The sequence below is a fragment of the Pyrgilauda ruficollis genome, unplaced genomic scaffold (assembly GCF_017590135.1).
Source record: "Pyrgilauda ruficollis isolate IOZ18807 unplaced genomic scaffold, ASM1759013v1 scaffold6, whole genome shotgun sequence".
In the NCBI taxonomy this organism is placed as follows: Eukaryota; Metazoa; Chordata; class Aves; order Passeriformes; family Passeridae; genus Pyrgilauda; species Pyrgilauda ruficollis.
In genome coordinates this window covers 8,104,913-8,117,379 of record NW_024527710.1, presented here as the reverse complement: position 1 = coordinate 8,117,379, position 12,467 = coordinate 8,104,913, and the positions used below count along the sequence as shown (strand labels likewise).

Genomic DNA, 12,467 nt, shown 5'->3' with positions numbered 1-12,467 from the left:
CACTCAGATTTGTATGTGCTGTGCAATAGGAAATGCTCAGAACCATTCTATTATTCTAAGAAAAATATACTGACTCTGATGTTATGTGTGATTATAGATAATTCCCAATAACTTTTAGAGATATATGTATAGTACTTACACCATGACTGCATCAGGTAAGCTTTATTCTGGTTAAGGTAGAGAACAAGTTCCAAAAGCACGGGGCAAAAGCTTCTCCTCACTGACTGATGTGTTTCTACACATGCACAGATTTGCTCTTCACAAGTATCACTGTATTATACAGACAAAACCCTTTTAGCATACATTCATCAGTAAATGTCCAGGAAGAACAAATCAATATGCCAAACCAGAATTTACAAATCACAGGCAACAAAGCACATTTTCTAGGGACTCAGAAACTACAGAATACAATGGTACAATTTATAATGTTCTTCATCCTGATGCCACAGTCGATTTTCTTCAGTGCAAAATCCAGTGCACTGAAAATTCTGAAAGCACCTAAGTTCACATTATATGCAGTGAAAATACAACACCTATGAAGGGTTTCTAATGGACATGGTGAAGTCCTTTCACGTTTTTTGGCCTTCTTTTTAAGTAGATTCAGCAAGGTCGTAATTTTCATTTTACTTTCACCAACTCATAGAATTCTAGACTTAAAACTGCCTAAGGTGAAAGGACTGATCTAAGGGTTTTATTTAAGGGGGAAGAAAAAATAGTAATAAAAAAGAAATCAATATATTCCAGAGTATTTTTATTTTTATGAAGAAAGCTTTCAATATGCCATGCCAAAGTCTGCAAAGTGGGTTAAGTTTTTATTGACAGAATGACATCTTAAATAACGTTCTCCACAATGTCCAGTTCTTTAGTAAGACGTGACTTCTTCTAAGATTTTCTTCAAAGTATGGTGGAAAGAATTTGCCCATTTACAATCCAGAAGCAACCACAGAAATTCTGTTACTGGGTTTAGGTCCTGCCCTTTTTTAAGCTTAACCAAAAAGAAAATATGCTCAGAAAAGCATTAAAGTATGTTTAAATCAAGACTAAGTGAAATAACAGTAACATTAAAACCATTTTTTAGAATCTTTCCAGAAAAAGGGGCAGAAGAGATGGCTTCAAAAGAACCTTTAGAAGTGAGATGTCAACACAGTGTTTGAACACAACCATAATCCACATTCAGATAACACAGGAGCTACCCATGAACCCAAAGCAGCAGCCAATGCAAGTATCTTGTTTGCTCCAGTTCAGAAGACATGTTTCATGTGCTTGATTCCATATGTTTTGAAGAAAACCATGATGATCAATGCCCAAAGTCCTAAAATAAATCCTCCAGGAGGATGCCAGTCCTTTTGTTTTGGTTTCTGGAAAAAAAGAAAAAAAAAAATTTGTACTTAGTTCTTACAATAAGAAGTTCACTGTGCTTATCAACTGCAAAAATATAATCCTTGCAGTAGAACAAAATAAGCTGTATTTCTTCCTGAAGAAGAAGCATCTTTGTGATTGATGGGGAGGGTAATGGGAGGCAAGTTGCCACTCAAGCAGAGAGGGTAAGTACCACAAAAAGGCCACTGGAACTGTGCCTGAGACAGCACTTTGCCTGTGTGCATTGGTATCATGGGACATGTTCCAACTCATTTGTTTCGACAGATTTTCTTGTATTTGGTCTCATGTTAATAGAAGAGAAGAATTCTTTAAGTATGAAAAACAGCTCCTACAAGTGAAAATGTGAAAGAGAAAAGAGAGTGTTGTTTTTCCACTACCTGTTTTCTACAGCTGCTTTTGTACTCAGAATTATGTGAATAAATAGATATCTGACCACATAAAAAGCGAAGACTCATCATTACAGCAATATCATAAAACAAAAGAGGATTGTTTTCAATGTCAATCACATTTCCCAGGGGCCTCATTGAGTCTGTCTTTCCCTAATGTAGAAATATATTGTGCAATTCAAACTTTTGCCCCCCTTCAACAAATTTTTCATCTTCAGTAAAAAGCCATACGCAGCCTGCAATTGAAGGCCTTTTCTGTCTCACACGTAGCAGCTAGACAAGGTAAAACTTGCCTGTCTTCTTCCTTCCCTTACTAAACCAAAAATTCAGATACTCCACAGTCAGAGAATAGAGAAATGGATTGTAGGAGGTAAGAGCTGCCATGTACCCCAAGATCTGTCTCTGGGGCTAAAAATAAGGTGACTATATGAATGCAAAATTTTAGTTAAGACTATCATGACAAAAATACCAGAATTATAGTATTTAGAAGTATAACAGTCCCTCAGGCCTGTGCCTGCTCTTGCCCTCAGCAGGTATGTTTTACACATCTCCCAGACAGACAGGGATGATTTACTATTACGATAATAAATACTGAAGTGTTACTGAGATTTGTATTCCTGCCTTGCTGAAAGATTTGCACCATTTTGTCCTTGTGCAGAATGAGACACAAGGGGTACAGACCATTTTGATTTTGTTGCATTTAAGTCAAATTTAAAATTCTCTTTCTGCCAAGTGAATAACTATTACAAAAGATGTTGCTGTTTTAATTTCAGCATCAATCCACAGAGAGAAGCTTGTTGTTCTCTGCTAAATGTACCAGGGAGACTGGTGAACTTTAATGAAAGAAGGAACAGTTTGCAGTGTCTGTTCTTTCAAAACAGCTTTCCTATCAACTCAAAAACAATGTTTGTTGACTGCTCAGCTCCCACTTTATAAACCACACATTCTTAGCTTAAGGATTTTTCTGTAGGTGCTGCAATTTCTGCTGTGCCTGCAATTAAAAAGTAGAACAAATAGTCGTATCACCTGAGACACCCAAAGAACTTGGCAGTCTGAAATATTAATGATTTTACTCTGATACAGGAATCACAAAACCAGCATTATAATTTACATCAACCACAACAAAACCAAAGATGTGAGCAGAGCAGGTGGCTCTGTATGCAAAGCACTGAACTCCCTGAGCAGCACTCCTCAGCTGCAGCGGGTGCTGTTGGTGATCCGCCACCTCGCTGATATTCACAACTGCACATCTCCACATAAACATCCCTGAAAATCAACTCTGCCTGTTCAAAAGGCTGCCAGCACACCTTGCTTCTGAGAGTAACAGCACATGACACTTCTCCACACAAAGGGACTTTCTTGTTTAAATCTTCCTAATTAACCTGTAACTTCGTATGCATATTGCAGTGCCTGTTCCATCAATCTCTTTGTACTATCAATCTTTCCCTTCTTGGATCTCAGACAAGTATCTTACCACAAAGTGGCACCTGACCCTTCAAGACAAATGACTTCAATTTGCAGCCAGTGACACTAAAAGCTTCTCTTTCCTATTTTGTATAGAACACGTAATTTAATTTCTTTAAAGAATTTATATGAATAAATATTTATAAGGTGATCTATGAGTATGGTTTTACATTTTGTCATGTCTTGTACTGAAGTCTCCATGGAATTGTGCAAGGGAAGAGAAGCCAGTGCAGCAGTGGCTCTGCACTGGGAAATCAAGGACATGTATATAGTCAGTTTAAAGTCAGGGGATGCAATGTTAAAATGTAAAGGATTAAAACCATGAAGGCATGACGAAAATTATATGAGGTTGTATAAGAGCTACATACTCAGTAATCTTAAAAATAAATTATCCTAATAAGAAAGATTTACAGACCCAGAAACTGAAATATACACATAAATATTATACCACAATAAAAGGGCAAAAATATTCAACTCTGTTGAATATCTGTGTAAGTCAATATCTCTAAATGGTTAATTGAGCACAAAATCATACTGAAATAGGCCAGTATTTTCCATGAGGACATCAAAACCTTATGAATATCTAAAATGGGATTACACAGATTCACATTTAAATCCACAAAGTATACCTGCAAGAGCTGAAATACCTAATTTCATTTAAATTAACTTGCTCATAGATTCCCAAGAGAGTTCACCACTAAATTAAAAATATAATTAGTTGTCAAACTAACAAGTTCATCTTTCTAAAATCCTAACAAATACAACACAGAAAGCATCAATAACAAAACTCTGCCCAGGTGGGCACATCAGCTCAGCAGCAGAGTGCTGGAGTTCCTTTACAAAAAGCTGCTTTTGGCAGCTGTGCATGGCCCCATCTGCACAGGACACGGAGCCACTGCTCCCATGACCTGTGCCAGCCAGCTGTGCTTGTCACACGGACTGGCAGGGCCCTTCCAGCTGTGCCCTGCCAGCACAGAGCCAACAACTCCTTCCCTGGCAGCACCGGGGCACTGGGATGGGATGGGATGGGATGGGACGGGACGGGACGGGATGGGATGGGATGGGGATGGGATGCCCTCCCAGAAACACACAAGTGCCTCACCCATACTGCTGCAGAAGCTGCTGTGGCTGTTTTGTGTAGGCAAAAGGGGAAGAGTCATGGACATTTCTCCTAATGGGAAAGACTATTATAGTAAGAAAGAATTCACTTTAACATCAAATGAAAATCCTTTTTAGACCCACATACTGGAAAAGGGTTTAGAAAAGCCAGAATTTCTTTCTATGCTTATACCAGTTCTGTGGCCACAAGCCCAGACAAACTATCTCTTTATATCAATTTTAGGACTGACCAGATAGCATTAATGTAAGTAAATTTTTTCACAGATTCCAAAAAGAAAAGTAGTTCTCCTATGTCTATTGCCTAGTTCAGAGTCTTATTTCAGCAGACTTCGGTGACATTCAGGCAATTTTTACACGTCAGGCCATTTTCTCACTTGCAAGAAAATGCTAAATGGACCAAAACCATGTTAAGTGTCATCGTATTTTGATCTGCAATTTATTACCTATCACTATTATGTTTCAAATTGATGTGAGAATGTGTACTACAGACTGGTTGCACTACCTACAGATGACACAAAACTTGTTCATATTTGGGACTGCTCTGGAGGAGCAGAGACAACTTTTCACTCAAGTTATTCTGAATTTCACTGTGGTACCCACCAGAAGGAACTGCCTCTGTAACCGACATTTTTAGGTATTGTGATTCACACAACACAATCCCATTCCAAACACCCTCGTTATTCCCACAGTAATGGCAGTGATGCATAGGTGAAATGCACATTCAGAATGTACAATCTGTCATGAACAAATACATTTAGCAGCTTAAGGACTAGTCATTATGGAATTGCTGGAGATTCCAAATTAAAAAGACAGGTAGCTAAGCAACAGCAAGCTTCCTCCTGTGAACAGTTTTTTGCTGTACACTCTCTAGTTCTGGTAGACTCATTATCCTGTGGAACCTAAAAACAGTTAACAGAGAGTTGCTCCAAGTACTGTAATTAAGGAGAGGATAAAACAGTGTATTTTCAAACTGGATGGGTCTATAGGGACCTGAATGGAAAGTATCCAAGACTTTCAATGAAGGTGTTTCATAAAACATGCAATACATGTTACTCCAATTAAAATGTGCTTTATGAAAAAAATAATTTTAAAAAGCTGAAGTGTTAATTAGAGGAAGAATGGTTTAATTTTAAAATGTTACATCACAACAGAAATAAGATTTAAAACATCACATATTAACATTTCACGTGGACAACACTGTCTAAAACTTATCTACAAGGATAAATTCAAGTGTTTTCCACATCAGAAGACTGTCGGATTATAATATCCAACAGTCTTCCAACAGAACTCTGTCTTAATGTTCTCAATAAGCCCAAAAATATTGGTACAGAAAGCTTTGTGTTAAACTCACAATCCACATCTGAATAGTTGCAGCCCAGAAAGCCGAGCAAGCAGACAGGAATTAAGTAATTACCAAATGAAACAGGGATACACAAATCCTTCTATCATCTCCTTCAGTCCTCCAGTACCTTTTTCCAAAGAGGGCTTTAAGAAAGGGTGCAAATGCTTAGAAATGAATGTGCACATCATCCTTGTAGCAGGGGATGTTCTCCCCACCTGAGGCAGATGGTGTGTGTTTGTAGCAGGAGTGTAAAATATCCCTGTGCAACTGCACAAAAATAACACATCAGAAGCACTGGGTGCCAGTGAGTCCATTAAAGCGGCAGCTATTGGATTTCAAATTAATCCCTGCTTAATTCTCACTGCACTTTCAGCACTGAGTGTCCTAGACCCAGTTCTGGCCTATTTATTGCAGCACACATGGTCTAAAACGTCCGAGGGCTCTGGGGCTGCCTGGCAGGCAGCAGCAGCTACAGCCAGGAGAGGGGCTGTGCACATCCTCTGTAGGCTTCTCCATCTCCCCTCGTCCTGGGGGCCAGCAAGCACTCACAGAAAAATGAAACACACTTGTTTGTGCAGTGCTTGCACTCACTGGGGTGAGTGCATTTCATGTATTTTGGGGGTGAGTTTCCAAATTTTCTTCTTGGTCATTCTCCCTTTAAATTAATGTTTCTTTTTCTTCCACTGCATACCAAAGGTTTTCTTTCTTGTTCCTCAAAGTATCAAATTTTATGTGAGGCTCTCTTGTAAAGACCAGTATAGAAACCTGAAAAAAAGATGCATGCCTCAAAACAGGTCTTTGAAATTTAAGGTGAACCTCAAATCCAAAACTGGAACAATCCACTGGCTTCTCATCTCAGAAATCTGATCTCAAACTGAAGGAAATTCCTTGGAGAAGCTAAATTCTGTTATAGAGTGCACTGTGCCAAGAGCACACTACGTATTTCCTAGAGGCACTCTCAACAACTCAGGTTTACTTGCAATTTGGAATTTCAAACTGGGTAATCCTTTCAATTCTTATGATAAAGCACACAACAAAGTTTCTTTTCATAATGAATTTATATGTATCACAAGCAAATCACAGCATAAAATATGTCCTCAAAGCTTTCAGTGGAAGTCTGCACTTCTAATTTGTTGGGTACTATTTGGATTTTGGGGTCCTCACAGGGGAGTGGGGGAAATCAAATAACTGCAGCCACCAAGTAATAGTTTAATCCTTTCTGTGCCCACAGCAAGATTAAAGTCATAAGAGAACTCCAGCATGAACGGTGCCTGTTAATCTGCAAAACAATTTAAAGTACTTTTGTCTAATCTCCCGGTTTGTATTTATTAACCACACTGCCATGATTACTGATATCTCCAATATTAATAAAATAATGAAGGAAGTTCATTCATCAACAACAAAAACTCACAAAGGGTACGGGAAAAAAACAGCAGCTAAACTAAATTAACATCAATACCAACAACTGCATTTTAACATTTACTTTGTATAATCATTGTAATAGGAACAATACTGTTATGATAGCTTTACTTTTTCATTTCCTTCTAAAATTCATAATCTAGAAGGGCTTTTTTAAAATGAGCTTCTACTTATTACTGCCTACTTTCAGATTTATCTCTTACCATTTCACAGCACTGTAAAGTGCTTTTAGTGGTTTAACAATTATTCACTAATCTTCCAACCTGTGATACAATACATAATATACAACTTCTAATCAAAGAGAGCCTTGCCAGCACCTGGGAGCCAAGGCAGTTGAATTCCCAGACAAGTCAGTGCTCAGCTGAGTGATGCCCACCCAGCAAACACAACAGGGATTGCACCAGGGGGACTCCCAACTGCAGGTGTGTGATTTGCTACACCCAGAAAGAACACAGAGACCATTCTGCCTGTCCTCAACAGCCTGGCACAGGGCTGAGCTCTCACCTGCTCTGCTGATACTGAGCTACATAATGGAATTCACAAATGGTTTAGAGAGGAGATGAGAAAAGTCAGATTAGGTTGTATTTAGGAAAAAAAAACCAAACAAAAATGCCTCTATTTAAGGTATGCTAAGCAAATTGTTTGTTATATTTTAATCAAATTCATACCCATATATGAAGCCACGATCATGATTTTCCACAAAGGCCACCTAAGTCAACAGCAAATATATGAATTACATTTGCAAGCACAAAGGTTCACACCAACTGAAGCATGCAAAAATACCAGATGAGCAGCTTAATTAAGTAGACTTGGTATTCAAAACTCAGTTACAGCTACTTAGAAAAGCATGTTCCTTTTTAAATACGTTTATATTTAATTAATTTAAACAAGAGGAGGATTATTAGCAAAAACAAGACTAAAGACAAGAATTCAGTGCTCAGTGTCACGCCACAAATGGGAAGATAAACTCCTTGAGGTGCTTACAATGGAGGGAGTCAGAAAATGACAAAAACACACACTGGTGAGGCAGACCTCAGCAGAGAGAAACCTCCAAAAATCATCAGATATAAAAGCAAGTCACTGCCACTGAAACTGTGGGTTAAGCAGACAGAGAGAGCAGAGAACAAAGGAGATGAAGGCTGCTAGAGGGACAAGAATATTTTGTATTCACAGAAATACTGTGGTGTAAATAGGGCCAAGCTATTCTCAGAGCCTAGGAGAATGGATCGCAAGCAACCTCGCCCTGATGAGTTGCACTGTAACAGCCTTGCCCTTAACAGGTCCCAGCCATGTCCAACAAGGATGGGTGTTACACAGAGTGGCTTAGCTGCTAGGAGGAAGAGTCTGCTGGCCGTGCTGTGAGGAGGAAGGGTCAGGCGGCTGTGCAGGGGACAGGAAGGAGCCGGGCGCTCTGCACCAAGAAACAAGTGAAGTGTTCCATCCGCCTCATCTCCATCCTCAGCGCGAGGTCTGCAGCCACATCAGAGAACTGTTTTCCCAAGAGCAGGCACTGTTTCATCTGGGATCATTATTCCAAGTACCAGCCTCATCCAGCCCAGCCCTTCTGAGGAGCGCAGCCCTCCTACTTCCTCTTAGGAACTCTGACTTGGATTTCCCTTAGCATCTCTCTGAACCACAAGGTGAGTCCACTCAAATGCTTTTAAATCAATTTTTCCAAGGAAGGTTTTACTCCTAATCTTATAAAATTAATTGCATGCTTAGAACTTCCATGATGAAGTGTCATTCTGAGTATTCACATTCAATCAAAGTTCTTTTTCTGTTTATATAGAGAAACCATGATGTTAATAAATTATTATGCTGTTTCTTTCAAAGTAGTAGTGATGGTTCCAATCACACTTCTGTTTCTTATGTCCTGTAAGTATCTATTCATTTACTGCCAGGTGACAGGCTGTATTAACAGCAGATGTTAGACTGCATTAGTTCTCATACCGAGTATGCCACATTGAGTACAAGATCTAATCAAATACTTCAACAGCTACATTTGAAATCCTTATACACATAGTTTTTAATGTCCATTTCTCAAATCTCTACAGCTATAATTTAAAATGTTCTCCATTACCCTAAGCTCTGTGCTGCATTATATGCATGTGCAGTAAAGCTCGACATTTTCTAGCTCCAGTTTGCACAACTTGAAACAGCATTACAAAAGGCAGGCATGACAAAATGAATGGAGGGAGAAGCAGGGCTGAGGCAAAAGATGCCTTCACACTTATTAAGAGCAAGATCAAGTATGGCTGTACTTTTAATGCATTTCATTTTCATTTTCAGAGACAAACCAGTGAGTAACAGCTGGTGACAGACCGGTTTGTTCCCCACCACCACCCAGCTTTCACAGGTGATTCTGTATTCAGTAGTCTTGAATTCATAAGCCAAACAAGTGCTCTTACCCAAGTTTATGTTGTATGTACTCTCTTATGGGAAAAAGAAGAAAGACCTGCTCCGAAATATCAACCCAATACTTTTGAGTACCCTAGCTGCTACAGAAAACAAATCATAAAACATGGACATGGCAGTCATACAGGCACTTATTTAGTGGCTCCACATAATTACACCTCCACAAAACAGCCATTTCTGTTACACTTAGTATGTCAAAGGACAAGGAGTCTCAGAGAGCAGATCCATTGCTGCAGAGAGTTTTTGTAGGCATTAAGAAAAAATAGCAGATTTATGGTATCATAAATAAGCACTGTTCCCACGTGACATTTGCATGACACAGCTCATCAGTCAAATACTACGTGGGGCTCATAGAGAGCATCTTCCCGGAACAATGAATGAGTGCAGCTGAAGACACACCCTCCCAACACCCTCCCAGACCACCACACATGACAGGTACAGAATCAACAGCTTCCAAAAGGGTCTTTAAAAAGGATGAAACCACACATGGTTTTATCTAGGGGCAAACCAGTTGCAGTTTTCCTGCCTACCTCCATCTACACTAACCACAGGTTACTGCTCTATTGTCCAGCTGTCATTCAGTCCCCTCTAAGTGCCACTCATCACCCATTTGTCAGCCATGTATTTGTAGATGGGCTTTCATGTTAAGCACCCCCGAAAAGAATGAAATCACTGGCTAATTCACAGCAACGCCCATCATGACAGAAGGAATCACTAGCACAAAGCTCAATCACAACCCCATGCAAAGAATTTGCACAGGAATCACGATGCAGGATGCTGTCTTGACTGTCCAACAGTATAAACACAACTGCTCCATTACCAGAGTCTTCATTCATTTACCCCTTCCATTCATTCTTCAAATGGAAATGATTTCATCAAATTTCAACCCTCTGAATTATTTAGGAAAACAATTCTAGACACAGCACTAGAGAGCAGCCTGCCAATATCTCTGTCTGTGGCCATTCATCAGTCCTGTCAAGAGCTCGTGAGTTACATTTCTGTGCTCCTCACAGCATGCTACTGAAGAGTAAACAAAACATAATTAACTTAACACAAAAAAATCACCAATAACACCTAGGATTACATGGTTAAGTGGGATAAATGTGTGAATGTATTTGGAGCTAAGAGTGCCTTCCCCTGAGGAAAAGTGTTCAGAAAGGTATTTGCTGTCACAGCACCACAAAATATATCAAGATTGATAACATTTATATTTTTCCTTATCAATGTGAGCTTATTGGTAACACCTACTTTTTATGCTGTATAAGGTCAGAAGAAATACAGTGGATAGAAGAAAAAAATCTAACAAAACTCCTACTGCTAATTTTACTACTCACTGGAATACCATTTAAATAAACACTGTCTATCAGGGAAGCTTTCATGTGTAAACAATAAAAAAGTAATGATTAATAAGCACTCTACAAGGTTATGTGAGAAATGAAAATGTTACACAACACTGAACAGACACCACAAAATGGAATTAATTCTTGCATCTTGGACAATGTACTATAAAATACTTCAGTAATGTGTTTGATACAGGAAGGTCCCAATCCAGCATATATTTAGTGACAGGTAGCAAAAACTGGGTCAAAAATTTAGTCTTACACTCAAATTACACATGTGCTTATACACACACAAATACTGTGCAACATCAAGCAATACAGTAAGAATAAAGACTACAAAATACATTTTGCTTTGCCCAAGGATCTTACAGCATCCTCTCCTTACCTCTACCCAACACACATCCATGCTCACACCTGGCTGTGTTATTCCTGACATTCTATTGCAGGGACACAAATACAACCCATCAGAAACCAGAGATCTCAGTTAACAGCCACAGTGGCTGCTGAGCCTCCCCTCCAGGCTCATCTCACCAAAACTGCAGGACCAACACTTTTAGTCAGGTAATTCCCAAGCACAGCTTTGGGGAGAGAAGAGCTAAGGAACAATCAGACCCCTCTAAGGTTCATGTGAAGAGACACTGCAAGTGGGTTTTGACAGAAACCATTCAGCAGCACCAGAAAAGTGCTGAAGCAGAATGTGCCTCACTCCTGCAAAACAGCAAATCTCTGTTCTTTCGCCAGTTTCTACTGCACACAGCCAGAAAAAACCTGGCCTGGGTGTAATTTGGGGATGCCAAAGCAGCATTTTCACAGCCCAAACAGGCTTCTGCAGAAAAATCAGCTGCAAGCTAGGAAAGGGGCCCTTTCTCTGCTTATAAAAAACAGTATCTTACTAATCAATGACCACTATGGAGCATTGCTTACTTTACATTTGCCAGTAAATCTCATTCCAAATGCAAAGCCTGGTCCAAAGACTCCTCCTATGGAACAGCAAAGCTGATCACCAAAACAAAAGTAACTCTGGAACAGTATTCTTGCTGTTAATACTGTATCTAAGAAAAGAAAAAGAGACTTGATTTACCATTAAAAGGATTTGATAAAGTCTTCTGTTACCTAGGGAAGTCCTAACATTTATTCTAGGCCAACCAAAAATTTTGAATTACTACACCACAGCAGTTTATTGGTTGTTCTAATATAGACAAGATTTATATATTTTTAATTTAAGAAAGATTTAAAAAATAAATGTAGTAGTAGCTCTTCATTCCACAATATCTTCAGCTTTTACTATACATTAAAAGACAATGAATAAAGTAATTTCTTTTAAATGTAGACTTATAGTGCTACTGTTCACAATAATAATAATAATAATAATAATAAACATTATAGTCTCTACAACCCCGTAATTCTACTGCTAGGAATTATGTCTTCTCACTAAGGTTTTTGTGGCTTAACTGTCTTCATGTAATATTGATATCTGGTACTTGGATGTAATTAAGAATAGGGGAACCATTCTTAGAGTACTATTCCAATCCATTAGGTAAATTTTCTCACTATGATATGAAAATTTTCATCTACTTAATTAGCACACCTACTTCTTCCATG

The 12,467-nt window shown here is 38.9% G+C and overlaps 1 protein-coding gene across 1 annotated transcript in view; it reads right to left on the bottom strand.

Moving 5' to 3' along the window:
* Window positions 1-736: 736 nt before the first annotated feature.
* The window catches only part of PIGK (phosphatidylinositol glycan anchor biosynthesis class K), a 64,314-nt gene continuing 52,583 nt past the window's right edge, over window positions 737-12,467 (bottom strand). The window contains exon 11 of the mRNA XM_041483480.1: window positions 737-1,358. Within this exon, the coding sequence (XP_041339414.1) occupies window positions 1,242-1,358 (117 nt within the window). The 3' untranslated portion in view covers window positions 737-1,241. The remainder of the gene's footprint in view (window positions 1,359-12,467) is intronic.